Source organism: Ceraceosorus guamensis (genome assembly GCF_003144195.1).
Source record: "Ceraceosorus guamensis strain MCA 4658 unplaced genomic scaffold IE81scaffold_20, whole genome shotgun sequence".
Lineage (NCBI taxonomy): Eukaryota > Fungi > Basidiomycota > Exobasidiomycetes > Ceraceosorales > Ceraceosoraceae > Ceraceosorus > Ceraceosorus guamensis.
In genome coordinates, this window is record NW_020290015.1 from 19,739 (window position 1) to 35,390 (window position 15,652).

At 54.8% G+C, this 15,652-nt stretch overlaps 7 protein-coding genes across 7 annotated transcripts; 3 read left to right on the forward strand and 4 right to left on the reverse strand.

Annotated features, from left to right (window-relative positions):
- Window positions 1-274: 274 nt before the first annotated feature.
- IE81DRAFT_340740 (hypothetical protein) lies at window positions 275-1,399 on the forward strand (the record flags this gene model as incomplete). The annotated part of the gene is made up of 3 exons (XM_025515622.1): window positions 275-785; window positions 828-868; window positions 1,145-1,399. Coding segments are annotated over exons 1-3 (348 nt in total), but the record flags the coding sequence as incomplete, so codon positions are not given.
- A 1,414-nt stretch (window positions 1,400-2,813) lies between these two features.
- IE81DRAFT_346556 (hypothetical protein) lies at window positions 2,814-4,058 on the reverse strand (the record flags this gene model as incomplete). Its single annotated transcript, XM_025516054.1, has 1 exon — window positions 2,814-4,058. The coding sequence occupies one exon, from the start codon at window positions 4,056-4,058 to the stop codon at window positions 2,814-2,816; it is 1,245 nt and encodes a 414-aa protein (XP_025370508.1).
- A 131-nt stretch (window positions 4,059-4,189) lies between these two features.
- On the reverse strand, window positions 4,190-4,786 carry IE81DRAFT_329498 (hypothetical protein; the record flags this gene model as incomplete). The annotated part of the gene is made up of 1 exon (XM_025515150.1): window positions 4,190-4,786. One exon carries the CDS (start codon window positions 4,784-4,786, stop codon window positions 4,190-4,192), a length of 597 nt encoding a protein of 198 aa, XP_025370509.1.
- A 1,776-nt stretch (window positions 4,787-6,562) lies between these two features.
- On the forward strand, window positions 6,563-9,070 carry IE81DRAFT_87818 (hypothetical protein). The gene is made up of 3 exons (XM_025517713.1): window positions 6,563-6,599; window positions 6,866-7,125; window positions 7,204-9,070. Exons 2-3 carry the CDS (start codon window positions 6,997-6,999, stop codon window positions 8,764-8,766), a joined length of 1,692 nt encoding a protein of 563 aa, XP_025370510.1. The 5' UTR covers window positions 6,563-6,599; window positions 6,866-6,996; the 3' UTR covers window positions 8,767-9,070.
- Window positions 9,071-9,795: 725 nt separating this feature from the next.
- On the reverse strand, window positions 9,796-11,390 carry IE81DRAFT_322420 (hypothetical protein). Its single transcript, XM_025513634.1, has 5 exons — window positions 10,614-11,390; window positions 10,374-10,541; window positions 10,216-10,281; window positions 10,126-10,137; window positions 9,796-10,039 (listed from the first exon to the last, which is right to left on the reverse strand). The coding sequence occupies exons 1-5, from the start codon at window positions 11,034-11,036 to the stop codon at window positions 9,995-9,997; spliced, it is 714 nt and encodes a 237-aa protein (XP_025370511.1). The 5' UTR covers window positions 11,037-11,390; the 3' UTR covers window positions 9,796-9,994.
- A 287-nt stretch (window positions 11,391-11,677) lies between these two features.
- On the reverse strand, window positions 11,678-13,247 carry IE81DRAFT_337028 (proliferating cell nuclear antigen). Its single transcript, XM_025515494.1, has 4 exons — window positions 12,825-13,247; window positions 12,105-12,732; window positions 11,975-12,034; window positions 11,678-11,887 (listed from the first exon to the last, which is right to left on the reverse strand). Exons 1-4 carry the CDS (start codon window positions 12,983-12,985, stop codon window positions 11,876-11,878), a joined length of 861 nt encoding a protein of 286 aa, XP_025370512.1. The 5' UTR covers window positions 12,986-13,247; the 3' UTR covers window positions 11,678-11,875.
- A 388-nt stretch (window positions 13,248-13,635) lies between these two features.
- On the forward strand, window positions 13,636-15,625 carry IE81DRAFT_288814 (GMP synthase; the record flags this gene model as incomplete). Its single annotated transcript, XM_025511787.1, has 5 exons — window positions 13,636-14,052; window positions 14,131-14,343; window positions 14,426-15,002; window positions 15,083-15,392; window positions 15,463-15,625. The coding sequence occupies 5 exons, from the start codon at window positions 13,636-13,638 to the stop codon at window positions 15,623-15,625; spliced, it is 1,680 nt and encodes a 559-aa protein (XP_025370513.1).
- Between the last annotated feature and the right edge of the window lie 27 nt (window positions 15,626-15,652).

Sequence of the window (15,652 nt, forward strand, 5' to 3'; positions counted from 1 at the left end):
CCTTGCGCGTAGCGGGTTTCGGTTGAAACAAGCTCATCCAGCACCTTGACACCCATGCATCAGCAGCAAAAGCATCAAGCCGGCCGCCTTGCCGCGTATATACGTGTAGCGGGTGCCTGCATGTATACGCGGTGTAGGTGCATGCGCAGCAGCCGCATTGCTTGGCCCTTCTGCCGTTCGCATGCATCAGCGGCGGAAGCACAGCAGCAAGCGAAGCTCTTCTGCTCGCTGGACAAGGTCGGAGCAGGTCCAATCTTGGAATCACTAACGACTCATCAGACTCGTCAGCATCAGCCTTCGAACCACTGAATCCACATCGCCGAGAGGGGGGGCATAGACCGATGATGTACGCAGGACGTTGATTGAACCTCGATCGTGACTCGAAGCACCGGCAGGCATCCTGCTGCAGTCATGGCAAGCGTACAGTGTCTTCACCGCGTTACAGGTGGGCGGGCCGCACAGATCACAGCACCAAGATGGAGGACCTTCCGCGAAGCGGCACTTGGAGCAAGAAGCGCAGCGTGGATAAACACATGGACCACAGAGACTCACACTCATGCGGCTCGGGTCTCACAGCTCTTGAAGGGCAGCTCAAATGTCGAGTGACTCTGAGGAGTCATTTCTGTCGGCGCGGCGCGCACTCACACTGTGACTTGAAAACATCGATCGTATTCGTGCATCGTGCTTTCTCACGAGTCAAGAGTGGGCTGGGCGACCAATAGACGAGGGTCGATGCATTACGATGGCAAAGGGAGAATCGATCGATCCGTCTGGACTCAAATCAGGTGCGAAGAGAAGCAGCAGCTTCTAAATCAAGAATTGCTCAGGTCCATCGGCGCGGAGTCTTGTGTGCGCGACGAAGACCACCGTACGTGGCTGACCTTACGCAAACAGTATCCACAGCCCGATTCGCTAACGATCAATCTCACTCATACACAGAGCTGGGATCGAGTCTGCGTGGTTCAGGGCTCAGGTGCAGGTTCCAGATTCGGTGATGATTCCGAAAAAAAAAGCTCAAGCTTGGTTTGACTCTTGACGGGTGCTGCAGAGCTCGGTGTGGCTTGATTGACCAGGACTTCAGCGTTCTATCTCCCTCATCATTGAGCAGCGCTAATCTCACCAAGACGTCATCCATGCACAGCAGGCTTGGAAATCGGCAAATCAGAACGAGCTGCACGGTCTCGTCGGCTTTGCATGGCTGAACGCTCGGTTCGAGAAGCTGGATCGAATGCTAGGATGCTTGTTTGGCTCAGGAACAGTCCCCACTGGAAGCTCTATCAGCTCAATACAGACCAGGAAGAGCGCCGCGGCGGACCTCGGCTATTCAGCGCGCAAATCCGGAGTCAAAGTCTGGATAGGCGCTGCGAGCCTTTTGGGCGCCTCGATCAAGGAGGCATAGAAGGCAGCTGAGAGAGCTGTTTTGACATTTCGCTTGATGTGCTGATTCCTCGCCCGACTCACGCATTGTCGTTGGTCAAACTTGCTCGCTCGACAGCACTCCATCAACGCTTCGCCGGAAGCCTGTCTGGCCGACGGCTGTATCCGTCGATGCTCGACGATTTGATCCCAATAAAAAAAATAAAAAAAAAATAAAATAAAAAAAGACGTCGGACTATGTAATCGGGCCGCTTTATCGTGCAGCAGCGTTGCAGGCGCCGCTTGGTGTGCGCTTTCGGTCAATCCTGTCGTGTCCTGCGTTCTAGACCCATGGCGCGCGTTACCAGACGAGCAGTCAAAAGCGCCACTCGGCAAAAAGTGTCAATTAATTGTGATTTGGATGCGAACTTCACACGCGCGCTACCGTAGCGCCGCGACTCGATGGGCACGCGATGGCGGACCTCACCAAGCGACACGCATTCACGATTCACGATTCCACTCACAGTCACGAATAACCTTTTCCTTCTCGCCAGTTGGCCCAATCTTGTCACATCTCTTCCATAGCTGTGTGAGGAGATCATGTTGGCCCGCCAACGCAATAACGCAGAGTGTAAGTGTGTGTGTGTGTGTGTGTGACACTGCTATGTCAGAGACGCAGGAGGAACCCTTTCAAACCCCCCAAGCCACACGCTGTGCCCGGGTTGGCTTTCAACTCCGCTCCGCTCATATCGCACGTCCCCTCGCGTCTGTTCCTATAATCGCGCAATGTGTAAGAGCTCAGACGCACCAATGGTCTACTCTCACAGTCTCATTGTTGTTGGCTGACCGAATCTTGCTGGACTCTAGCCGAATGGTGAATGTTCGCCGCCGTGGGCGTGGCAGACCCTTATCGCGCGCGCGCGCCCGTCGCAAAAGGCATGAAGCCTCTCGTCCCGCGACGTAATGGAAACAGAACCCTTCGAATGGACTCGGCCTCGGCCTCGTCTTGACGAAGTTCTATGATGTGATATCAGGAGCTGAGTGCGAAGTGAGCTGCAAGCCACGCTGGACCGCCGGTAACGCGATTCTCGAGCGACCAAAGCTTCGTCACACGTCAGAAGAAGTTGCCCGCTGGTCCCAGAAAATGCTTGCGGGCCCTCGGGCAAAACTCATCCGATCTTAGACCACGTACATTCTCTGCATCAGGCTGTGATGAAGATCTCAAATTACCAGGGCATGGAACACTTGAGCGTTTGCGGAACCTTCCATTCGCTCGGAAGGACAGAGGAGTGTCAATTGCATTTGCATAAGCTGGTCGACCAGCGACCGGACATGGGCGTAGCGGCACCCGCACGGATGTGGTAAGCTACATTATGATCGGTTAATGAGTCCGTGAATGATGAGTATCGCAGCATCGTGCAGGTTGCCAGCTATCAGCAAGTGCCTAGGAAGACGCATTAGCGCGGCGGCTTTCCTCTCGTGGAGGTCGTTTGTTGCTCAGAGCTGGAACTTGGTCGAGTTGGCTGTGGCGTCGGAGTCGCTGACGAGCTGGAAGCTATCGGTGGGGGGGCACCAGCAGGTGCTGACGAAGAAGCCGGTGGAGAAGCGGATGAAGAGGTCTTGCCTAAGGGGACCGGAAAGATGCCTGAACCGTCGTCTCCGCTATCGCTACCGCTGCTCTGCGCGGGGGGGGAGGGTAATTTCGAGAGCGCTGCTTTTGCAGCCTCATTTGTCGCCGCGGCTTTTGAAAGCGCTTGATAGGCAGGGACGCTTGTAGCTGCTGCTGTCGAGAGTGCTGTCACTGCAGCTGTCGCTGCTGCTGCCTCAGGTGCAACTGCGACTGCTGCGACTGCTGCTGCTGCTGCCGGTGCAGCGGCCGCTGCGGAAAGTGCTGCTGCTGCTGCTGGCGTGGCCAATGCCGCAGCTGCAAGTGCTGCTGCTGCTGGTACTGAACCTGCTGTCAAAGCTTTCTTGAGCTCGCTGATTGCGTATGGATCTCCACCTTTTGCAAGGTCTTGAAATCCTGCCACTCTTGCTGGATTGCTAGCGTGTAACTTGTCCACTACTGCGTTTGCAGCCTCTGCTTCATTGACGGTTGTTCTGTCCTCTTCGTCGCCCCAATTCTTCCTGCAATCGTCGGGCTCTGCCCGATCCTGCATCCTGCCGGCAAAAATGGGGCGGCTCAAAAGCTCTCGCCGATTTTTAAGGCTCTTCGGCGGGTAATCTTTGTGCGACCCATCAGGCCGAAGGCAGCATTGCAATGCCGGATCGCAACTCTTGCGGGGACATTTGGGACCTGTCTTCGGCGGCTGAGGCTGGTAGTCGTGTCTGGAACGAAGCCATTTTGGCGCGGCGAGGGTGTTGTTGTCGCAGCAGCGATTCTTGTCCCTTTGCGGAATTGTAATCTTCAAGTTTTTCGTGTCTTTCGGGTAGCCATTGGGATTCATGCCGCAATATTGCTCCAGAACTGGCTCCAGCTGGGGATGCAGCGCAGTCACGCTGTCAAAGATGTAAGTCCAGACCCCATCTCCTAGCTTGAACCATCGGTCATCAGGATAAGCCTCATTTACTATGCCTGCTTTGCCAAGAAGCTCCACCACTTTAGTCTGCATATCTTCCGCTCGTCTGTTTGCGTCTGCCCGCCCCTTTTGTATGTAGCTGTGGAACAGGGTGAGATTTGGCATGAGTCCGTCCTCTGTCATCTCTCCGACCGCACACATTCGGCCTCACCTCTGCAGCGGAAGTGCTGCTTTGTTGTCATTTCGCACCGTCGTCGCTGACCTTTCGCGCGCGGAGGGCGACCATTTGAACGTTTTCGGCGGTGTCGACAGAATCACTCGTTCGACGAGAAGGTCTTCAGCCTGTTCACGTTGGCAGGAACGCCAACCAAGTTGGTGTCACCGTTCATCGAGCTCACAACACCACTCTCCCAATCATCTGGGTTCGCCTTGATCGCGTCACAGATTTGAGTCTCTGCTTTTGCGATGTCTGGGAATGCTGAATTTTTGTTCTTGACAAGATCTTCTACGAGGTCCGCCATCAACAGACCAGTCAACATGCGCTGCTCAAGGAAATGCTCGCATTCTCCCGCGATCAGCGGGTCCCCGTGATGAGTTTTCCAATTGCCCGAGGTGAGTTCGAGTAGGCCATTCGGATCTTCTTTTTTCGGGACCTTGTATGCATAGCCAGGCTTTTTCAAGCATACAGCTCCATATCCGGACGTCTTGATGCTCTTATCGAGCCCCTGAGCCTCACAGAATGTTTTTGAGCGCCAGGAGCTCTTGACGGCTGTTGTTAGAGGCGCCCTGAGAGTGATCAGCGGGGCATCGGCGCGTGCAGAAGGAATGGAGTCGACACGGGCAAGCGTTGCCACGCAGAGTGAGGTAGTCGTGAGCATGAAATTTGCCATGCATGCAAGAGAAAGACGCATCTTGAGACCAGCTCAAGGTAAAGAGGGGAAGGGAGGGCAAAGGGAGGGGAAGCGACGAAGAAAAATAGAAGGAATTGAGCGGGACCTGCCTGAGGAATGGAGAACGTCGCCTTCTGAAGACATGGATTCGAGCGCACGCGGGCTGTGAATGTCCCTCTTATAGCCATATCATCGAGCAGAGGCTACCACTTCTGTCGTACATCCCTCCAGCAACGGTGCTCTCGAGATGGGTAACCACCTCAAAGGGTTACAGTAGTGGCACTTCGCCACAGCTCCCTCGACCACGACCAAGTAGCGTCATTCAATCATGGCACGAGAGGCGGACTACGGACTACCTCCTTCACACTCTTCCAATCATGATATTTGCCAGAGCGAGAGCCCATGCGAGCGGAGCGCCCTGAGATACATACCGTTGACCTCGATCTGGAGACTCTTCAACCGCGTGGTCTATTTTGGCGTTCGATTGTTGCCGCTACGTGGTTGGGCACCCAGTAGCCACGCTGACCTCGCATGAAGTCGTCGGCGTAGCACTCCACGAGGTCATGCTTGTGTACAGTGTTGCACCTACGTCTTTGGCTAGGTTTCGATCGTGGTGACATAGTCGTGAGTGTGCATCCGCAGATACCAAGCTACCGCTGGCGAATATGCAGGCGGAAGGGACCACGCGGCCGTCAATGTGAATAGCACGCGGTCGAAATGACTTCCTTTCCCGCGCCATGCCATGATCGAAGAGCCAGTCTCATTGGTGATCAAGGGCGACGCTCCATTCAGCCAAGCTTGCCGCAGGAAAGCATCTGTCCTAGCCCCCACTGCTCACAATTCACAATCACGATTATTATAGATCTTGCGAGCCTACGCTGGCGTAGTTGCACAGGCACGGTACTGGTGACAGTGCTGTACAGTATGCACACATCCTTAGCGCCCTCGTCGCGTGCATGCAGCGGTCAGCCACAATGACGGATGCAATTACCTCACAGATGCTTGGGAACGTCCAGCACGGTGCTGATGTTGAACGGCAGTCATGAAGTTGGATGGCTGGTGTGGTTCAACGACCTGCTGGTCATCACATGACAACAGAGTCGTGACAGGAAGCCAGCAGTCGTGAGTTGTTGTGCCTGTTTGTGAGGACGAAGCTGAGTGTATACGTGCTCGGTACTCATCAAAGTGGTCGGTCTCAATCGAAGTCAAGGTTGCTTGCTTACGCCGGACTACTCATCGGCAAAAGGGAGTCACCAGAGCCTCGATTCGTGGACTGGTGTGATACGTCATGATTGGCTGAAAGATTAAAGGAGGCTCGAATAGCGCAAATTTTGAAGGTCGATATAATCATTTGTACATCCGTGATTCAGCAGTAATTTGATTTGATTCGTGATTGGTGCATGCACGCCGTGATGATCATCTACGCCCATATGGAGGCACAGCGTGCATAAAGCCGACACTAGCGCAATTTTGCAAGGGTTTCACGTCTGCTGCTTGTCTTGATTCTGATTGACATTCAGTGATTCGCGCGATTCACATTTTGATTGTGATTCAAGGTTGTTATATTGAGTCGCGCGAACACCACATGGTCCGCACGCCCAGCTGCATATTTCCGCAATGGGCGTCCCGGCTCGATCCTTCGTGTCGTTCGCATCCAAATCATGAGCACAGGCCCAAAGCCGCTTCTCAGGATGCGTAAGGCTCACATTCTGCCACGTGATGCCCGCACGCACCCCGGATGCATACACATGTACTTAGCTAGACAATCAACAGATGTGACCTGGTGATAGCAATCCACCATCATCACCTCTGATCGTCTTATAACACCTATACAGTGAGTAGAGGCATGACTTCTATGTAAGATGGAATCGTGAAGGCCGATCAAGCGGTGCTCAGACGGATATTCGCAAGCGATGCTTTGGCGGCATAGACTTTGACTACGGTCAGCAGCCGCTCCATCTCTTGCTGGCTTCTGCTTCCCTCAAGACTGCGGCTTCTGACGCAAGTAAGCTCTCATCTCACCACAGCATTAGCGTGGATATACATTACGTGCCGGTCTCCACGGCAGAAGTCTTGATTCATTCTGCCCTTCGTGACCAGTCCTTCAACTTCTTCTTCGACTCCCTCCCGTCTCGCCTTAGACTCCATTCTCGAGGGGTACCTTTGAGCCCTCAATTCCCAGCGATTTGCCATCAGCGTCCATCAAGCCGCCCCAACGTACATCCGCAGCCATGACCGTGCCTATCTTGCCGGACCCCTTCACTCGCTTACCCGCGGAGGTCATGCACTGCATACGCGAGTTTCATTCGCCACACGGACGCTATGGGTATCGCGACAAGGAACACGTGCTGCTCGCTATTGTGAGGATCTCTGGCTCTCGCGGTGACGGGAGCGTGCAATTTGCGACCTTCTGCTTACCATGCTCAGCCCTGCCGCAGTCCCGATACTGGTTTCGCATCGTGATGGTGGCCAAGTGGCGCCATCTCGAGGCGCCTGTAAATAGAGTTCTGGGTCACATCGAGACTTACAGAACGTTTCCCTGGCTTCAACAATCAGTCATGTCGCTGACAGTTGGCGGAAGCTATCCATTGGGCAACTTTTCAGGTCATATTTGGGCCCACCTTGGCTCGACGATGGTAGATCCCGACGTACGGCTCGTGCCCTCTCTGGGCGATAGAGTGTTTATGGATCTAAGGCGTATCATGCGCGTGCCGTTTAATCGCTGTACATCCCACATTGAAGAGCCTGAGGAGGACAAGGAAGTATGGAAGGCGAATAGGGCGCAGGCGCGGGAAGAAGGAGATTCGCCACGCGAGTGCGAGATGTGCCAACGAATCGACGAGCCCAATTGGCCTTTTCCAGAGCCGCAAGATTTCTACGATGACGACGCTTTCACTGTCGCAGACCTGATCTGCAGTGACCCATTCGTCTTCTCAAATCTTGACGGACCGTACGGACGTGGCGCCGTCCCCGGAATCAGCAGCTTCAACGACTACTGGAGAGAGGCGGGTGTTCTGATTGATCTGGTCAAACCAAAACATCTCCGACTAGCTGACAGAGCGTCTCCAGTGCCGAAGCCCCTAGCGAGTACCATTACGGACTTACATTGTGTCAAGCATCTAGAAATACAAGACGTATACCCATACTTCTGCATTCCAGGCAAGCAGAGCTCCCACGCGCCGAGATGTGAGAGAAATAGGCTGATGTCCGGCTCTCTTCGGTCTCTCCCAGCTTACTACACGAAGATGGTCGCCAATGTGGAAGAGCTCAGCATGAGGCTAGACTGGAATTGCGATGAAATGATCTATTTCTGGGTCAGCGACCCCAAGCACCGCGATGAGGAAAAATCTACAACCCAAAGCTGCCAAAGCGAAGGAGAGGTGAAGGGCGATAGGGCGTGCTTTCTGAATGACGACGACGATGAAAAGCATGAGGACGATTTTTCCGAGAAGCGGAAGGGCTGGAGCTCGATGTCGCTGGGCTTCATCGCGACAGCCACCGACTCGCTGGGCCGCAAGATGCTCGCGCGCTCAACATGGAGTGGTTTCGAGCGCTTCATAGATGATGCGCCTGCAAATTCGTTGTCAGGTCGACTGCTTGATCTCATCGAATCTGCCACGCAGCTTCGGCGGCTTACTCTACACGGTGATGGAACATGCGTAGCTCTGTTGAGCGCTCGTTTGCTCCCGGTCTACGCCACTCTTGATTCTGTCGACACATTCATGACGAAACCTGGAATTGCGCAAGGGAACATCGCGGAGTTAAGAAATGATGTAGACGCCCACCTTGCGCACACGATACCTTTGAGCAGCCTACGAGATGCTTTCTTGGCGCTCGTTCATGACAGCGATCCACCACGTGCACTTCGAGAGTCAGACGTTCACGATGTAGCCGACCAACCCGAATTCTGGGTCTTGTCAAAGAACTTGCACAGGATGGCAAGTGCAATAGTCCAAAAGTTCAACGAGCGCGAGAAGCTTCCGGCCGATGGGCATCGCTAAAGGGTAGTCACCAGGTCTCCTAGCCAGCGCGCTGATCGCCAGTGAAACTTGTTCTTCCTCCGGTTCTCTCCACTGCAAATTCGACTTCATCCCTGCTCAACCCTACTTTCAAAAGTCATTCGCGACTCATCACAATCACAATGCCGGTCTTGTTCATCATTGAGGGGTATGGATGGAGGGCGGAAGGCTACTGGATTGTCAATGCCGACCTGCTAGTCTCGGTTGAGATGCATAATCAACATAACGCTCTGACGCTAAAGGTCTGCCTTCTACTCCCAGCCTTCAATGCGAGCCTGACTCTTCACCACGGATTGAAGCTCAGCTCGTGCATCCTTCTCTCGATTCTGTTGGTCATTTGCTACTTGGTTGGGACCACTTCTAAGGCGTGTCTGCTTACGCACACCTCATAGACGACTGCAAGAATTCGCCCATATGTCGCGCTCGACCTGAAAAATACCTCTCATCCTCCAAGTCGGTCACTCATCCGCCGCACTCGGCTAAAATACCGCTCATCCATCGAGTTAGGCCGCGCTCGGCTAGGACTCCTCTCGTCCAACAAGTCCGGCACCCATCCGTTTCGGCCCCAATACCTCACAAGAGAACGCGACATGCGCCCGAAAGTCGCGTCGGCCCGACCCCGGTCAAGGGAGTCGCCAAACAAGGTTCCAGAATCAAGACTCAAGAGAGCGCGCTGCGATCAGGCCCCGATCAGACAGAAGATAGATTTTCGAATACACTCATGTACAGGGCGGCAGCTGAAGACCTCAATGCCACCGGGTTTGCCTCACGTCAGCGTCCCTAGACTGGCCGAGCAGGGCTCTCATCATCGCCAGAGGGTCACTTAGGCACCGTCTGCAATTCCTCTTCTCCTTCCTACCTCTTCTCTTTCGCCCTCCTCAAGAACGAGTCGCTGTGGGGACACGGCCTTCTCTCAGTTAGCCGTCTGTGCGCGCTTGACTCATGTACGCGTCCGGTCCCGTCGCACCGCGACTCTTAATACCATCATCTTCCCCCCCCCCCCCTACCAAAAGCGTGATCACTTTGGCGACCGCACTGGGAATCGAAACCCAACCCCTGTACTAGCTGCTTGCGTACGATCTGTTCATCAGTGTAGGCACGTGCGCTCGCGTACTCGAGGAAGCAGAGGGCACGATGCGGAATCGAGCAGTCCAAGCCACCGGACAGACCGATGGGCTCGCATGACATTCGGGCCGTCCATCGAATTTGCTCAGTACGCTGTCGGCCACAGACGAGAAGGGGTCTTTACCATGTACTGCGAGGAAAGTCAAAGGCGGCCGAGGGTGAGCTCGAGAACATGCTGATGCTGTGCATCCTGCGGTCAGAATTTGCAGCTCTCACGTCCAAGTAATCCTTGAAAGTCATCCGTGAAGAAAGCATCGACGTCAGCGCGCTGCGCGTCTCGAATTGTCTGACGCTGCTCCTACTCACTTTGCCCAGCTGCTCGCTCTTGAGCATCATGCGCTCTTCGTCATCCATTCGCCGTACGACCAGAGCCTGAAGCAGATGACAAGATATGATGGCATTGCTGGGTCAGAGAGGCGCAGGAGGAGGGTGGAAGAGATGGGCGGAACCACGAGAATACGCACCCCTGTGAGTGTGACGTTCACCACAGCCAGGATCAGAGCTGCAAGTCGCCAGGCTGGCGTGGTGTACGGCGCATAGGGCCCGTGAAGAAAGGAAGCACCAAGCACCGCAACCAAGATGGCGGTGTAGGAGGGATGCCTGACGAAAGCGTACGGCCCCGTAGTGATGACCTGCGCGCATATACGCAACTCCTACTCAGCCAGAGCGCCCCTTCGCACAAGCATCCCGCTGACAGTACGCACCTTCTGTCCCGACTGCACAGCAAGATCGAATGTGAAGCTTTTGCCCAGCGTCTGATAGCACCAGAGACGACCCGCACCTCCAGCAGCTGCGAGGGCGCAAGCCAGCCTATATCGACCTTGATCCTTGCTCTCCACCCACAGCTCCAAGCTGCGTCCACTGCCGTGATTCGCTCTCCACAGTGACCTTATGTGCAGCGCAGTGAGCACAAGCAACAGAGCATGGAAGATGCGCTCCAGTCTGGTGAGTCCCAGCTTACGAATCAAGTCTTCTGGCTCTCCATTCCCTTTCGCCTTGTCAGCCTCCTTTTCCGCCTTGGACTTGACGCTCGGCGCTTGTGCGGGTGGTGTGGTTCCTGCGATCAGCAGTCCGCTCGCAGTGATGACCGACAGAGCGTCAATCGCAAAGTCAAGGTTGCTGAGCATGATGTTCAGATGGGACGATTTTGGTTGCGGATGTCTCGGCAAGCTATGTAGAGTCGCAGGAACGAATGACTGCCAAGAGGAGGCAGACTGGAGCGAAGGAAGCGGATGCTCAAGAGCTAGTCACACGAAGTTGCGTGTGGTCAAAGCGGCCGTGGATTGCGATTCAGGGATCATGAGGGAGAGAGAGTATGCGAGCTCTTATCAGCCAGCTTCTATGGAGAGCCTACGCGAACCTGTACGGCTGCATACCTCCTACGAGGTCTCCACTTTGACTCAAGACTCTTGACTTAAGAGGGCCAGCCGAGTATCACGTGACGAAAGTTTCGCGCACAAGCGACTTCTGAGGGAGTCTCGAGTTTGAGTCAAGAGGTCGAGGCTTGCAAGCTTATGTATGGTTCCAGCCATACAAGGACCCAGCAGGGTCGATGACGAGTCCATCGTAATCGGGAGCTGCAAGTACGCAAGTTTCGAGTGACCACTCACGATTCGCGAGCTAAGAACCGCTGCTTGCGAACCGAGGGAAGTAGCAGCCGCGAGTGTTAGCCGGCTGCGCGCCCACATCCATGTAGGTCGGGGGCACAAGATGAGCAACTCAGACACTTAACACCATCGAGGCGATTTGGCTCAAAACAAGCGCGAGACGCTTGATTTCGGCATCCGTTATTGTCTAGACAGCTGCCTCGCAGATCGCGCATTGCACATGCGTACGCTTGCGCGTCGGTGTAGGCAGATGTGGACTGGTGTGCGATTGAAGGAAAGAGTGACGCGCAACGTACATTGGAGCCTTCGTGCTTTGTCGAGAAGGGTGCGTAGAGAGAAGATTGCGCAGCCACGAGGGTCTACTCGTCGTCCTGCAAAGAGAAAGATCGATGACGGTCAGGCAAGTGCGTAGCGGCGCCACTACCTGTCGCCCACCCGCAATGCGCCAAAAGACTCACCTCCGACAGCTTGGGAGCCAGGTAGAAGCGTACGTGGCCATCATCAAAGCCAAATTCGCACTAGATGGGTGGAGAGAGCAGTGTTCAGCAAGTGATTGCAAAGAGAGCACAACATCAATGATCGACTAACCAACAAAGGAACCTCATTGCTCATGTGAAGGCTGACTCGATCGCACAATGGCGCCGCTTTAGCAAACATGGTGAGATACTTGAGACTGAAAGTGAGGGAGACGGATTGGTTGAGTCTGATCTCTACCGGCACCACCTTGTCTTCACCGGAGCCCGCCTTGCGCTTCTTCTTGTTGGGCTTGCTGTCTTCATCGTCGTCGTCATCATCGTCTCCAGCACCAGTAGCGCTACCAGCGCCTTGCTTGAGAGTGAGCTTCGCCACGCCCAGTTCTCCGTCCGCGCTAAAGCCCACGCCTTCCTTGGACACGTCGATCCTTACGCTCTCGCCGACTACGCTCAGGTCCCTGCAAATTCGTGCGTACTCTCCAGACGCCATTGACACCACGGCGTCGTACTGAGTGTCCGGAATGCCTAAGTGCTCCGAATCGATGTCCATCAACTTCATGTCGTACTCGGCAACTCTGTCCGACTTGGAGCTCTCGAACATGATTCCCAGGCTGTCTCCATCGTCGTCCTTCTTGATGGTGACAGTGTCGTTGTTGTCTGCAGTCTTGATGATCTTGGTCAGGCTGACAAGAGAGACACCAATGCTCATAGGCCTGTCGCACCTGTAGGGTGCGAATCCATCGCTGTGCAACAAGCGAGGCAACACGAGCGGGTTTACGTACAGGTTAGCGAGAGGTGGTCTCCTGGCCCTACTCCAGTGGGTTGCACGACTCACGATCGAAGCTCGACTGATGACAGCGCAACGTGGGAGTTGTCCATTGCTTGCATGCGGATGCCTTCTTCATTGCAGTCAAAATTGGCATCCGTGATGAGGTCTCTGACAGCGTCAATGACCTTTTTGAGGGTGGAGGCACTTTGCATGCGTGCTTCCAGCATGATGGGCCAAGGTGTGTCGAGGAAGAGCTTGCAAAAGGGTCAGAGGGTCGAATGGGAACCGAGATCAAGAGATGCTGTGAATACGAGGCTTGAGGGATCAATGAAAGATGCTGATGGGAGTGATGGGGAAGAGTGCCGAGAGGCCTGTTGCCCCGTACGTGATGCTGACTCGCATCCGCGCGTGGCGCCTGGATATGTGCTGTTGGTCTCTTTGCTGCAGCGCGCGCGCTTTGCGCGACTTTTGACCTGCTAGACAGACGCGTTCGCGCGCTCCAGCAGCTGATGCAGCACGCGAACTCGAGACTTTTAAATTGATAAAGGCAAACAACGCGCGTGGCGTGCACGCGTCGCGTGAGGTCGAAGGCGCGCACCCTGTGCAATGTCGTACGAGAAATTTAGGCGCACTGCAGACTCGATTATTTTTGTCCAAATGCCCTCGCGGCGGTGCTTGGCGGCAACCTCACGCACCTGCCGCGCACCCACTCGATGTGGTGCTTCTGCCCGTGTAAATGCTCTTTCGACTTCGTTCCTCACCAGTACCGTGACTTCAAGACCCGATCGCTCGACCGACAGCAAGCTGAAGGGTCCTAGCAGCTACGACCATTCTCATCTGCTTGTATTGACCAACTTTACTCGCCTTGCAAGGCATCATGCCCGCTCTCACAGAGGCGATTCACTCGCAGTATGACTCGATTTTGATTCTCGACTTCGGGTCGCAGTACTCGCACCTGATCACTCGGAGATGTCGAGAGCTCAACGTCTACTGCGAGATGCTTCCGTGCACTCAAAAGATCTCTGAGCTAGATTGGAAACCCAGCGGCATCATCCTATCTGGCAGCCCCTACTCAGTCTATGACGAAGGCGCGCCCAGAGTTGACCCTGCGGTGTTCGAAGCAGGTGTGCCCGTGCTGGGTATATGCTATGGCTTGCAAGAGATTGCCTGGAATCACGGTGGCAAGGTCGACCCACACGATCGGCGGGAGTATGGCAAGGCGGTCATCGACGTCGTCAAGACGGGCGATCCACGCATGGACCGCCTCTTCAAGGATGAGCCCAGCCAGGTACCAGTGAGTGGAGGTGGGGGTCGATCGATGGAATGAGCTGCGCTCATCCCATGCGCGTCTTACGTCCCCCTTTCACTTTAGGTATGGATGTCACACGGCGATCAGCTATCAAAGCTGCCGGACAACTTTAAAGTCATCGCTCGGACTCCGACCGCTCCTTTCGCCGCCATTGCGCACGAGACCAAGGACATCTTCGGTGTGCAGTTCCATGCTGAGGTGACGCACTCTCCGCGGGGCAAGGAGCTGTTCTCTGCATTCATCGACATCTGTGGCGTGCGCCGGGATTGGAACATGGTAAGCTAGCACATCTTCCAAAGCGCTCATTCGTCAGTCGACCCGCTCACTGACTCCTCCTGACTGCATCGATCGCTCGCAGGGTACATTCATCGAGAAAGAGGTCGCCCGCATTCGCGAGTTTGTCGGGCCCACCGCCAGGGTTTTAGGTGCTATCTCAGGCGGCGTGGACAGCAGTGTGGCGGCGAAATTGATGCATCAAGCCATTGGCGATCGCTTCCACGCCGTCATGGTTGACAATGGCGTTTTGCGGGCTGGAGAAGCGAAGCAGGTGGATGAAATGCTGAACAAGCATCTGGGAGTCAACGTCACCATTGTGGACGCATCCGACCTCTTTCTCTCCAGACTCGAAGGCGTCGAGGATCCGGAACAGAAGAGAAAGATCATCGGCAACACCTTCATCAACGTCTTCGAGGCCCAGGCTGCAAAGCTGGAGAAGCAAGCCGAAGAAGAGGAAGCTGAAGCGAAGAGACTCGGATCGCAGCATCAACCCAAGGGCAAGTATGAGTTCCTCCTTCAAGGGACTCTCTACCCAGATGTCATCGAGAGCATCAGCTTCAAGGGACCTAGTGCTACGATTAAAACTCATCACAACGTTGGTGGCTTGTTGGCGGATATGAAGCTGAAGCTGATCGAGCCATTGAGAGAGCTCTTCAAAGGTGAGAATGGGAATGATCAGTTTGCCAAAGGGAGCCCCGACTTCCTGTGCTCACATAGCGAACTTGTGACCTTGCAACAGACGAGGTACGGGAACTGGGCAAGTTATTAGGCATTCCAGCGCATCTGGTCGGCAGACATCCTTTCCCAGGACCAGGCTTGGCAATTCGCATCCTGGGCCCAGTAACGCGGTCACAGGTAGCTATTCTGCAGGCGGCCGACTCGATTTACATCGAAGAGATCAGGAAGGGTGGGTTCTATGACCAAATCAGTCAAGCGTTCGCAGTGCTGTTGCCAGTTCGAGCCGTTGGTGTGCAGGGCGACAAGAGGACATATGATCAAGTGATCGCATTGCGAGCTGCGCAGACCACCGACTTCATGACTGCCACTTGGTGAGAGACAACAAGCGGGCTTGACGTGATGTCGGACCGTTGTACTGACGGACTTCTTCGCCCCGCGCAGGTTCAATTTCCCGCACGATTTTCTCTCGAACCTGTCCAATCGGATCACTAATGAAGTCACGGGTATCAATAGAGTGGTGATGGACATCTCGTCAAAGCCCCCGGCGACGATTGAGGTGAGCGATTTCTCGTCCCGGAACAGACCCGCTCCTCACCCATGCTAATTTGCTGCCTCTCGACGTTGGCAGTGG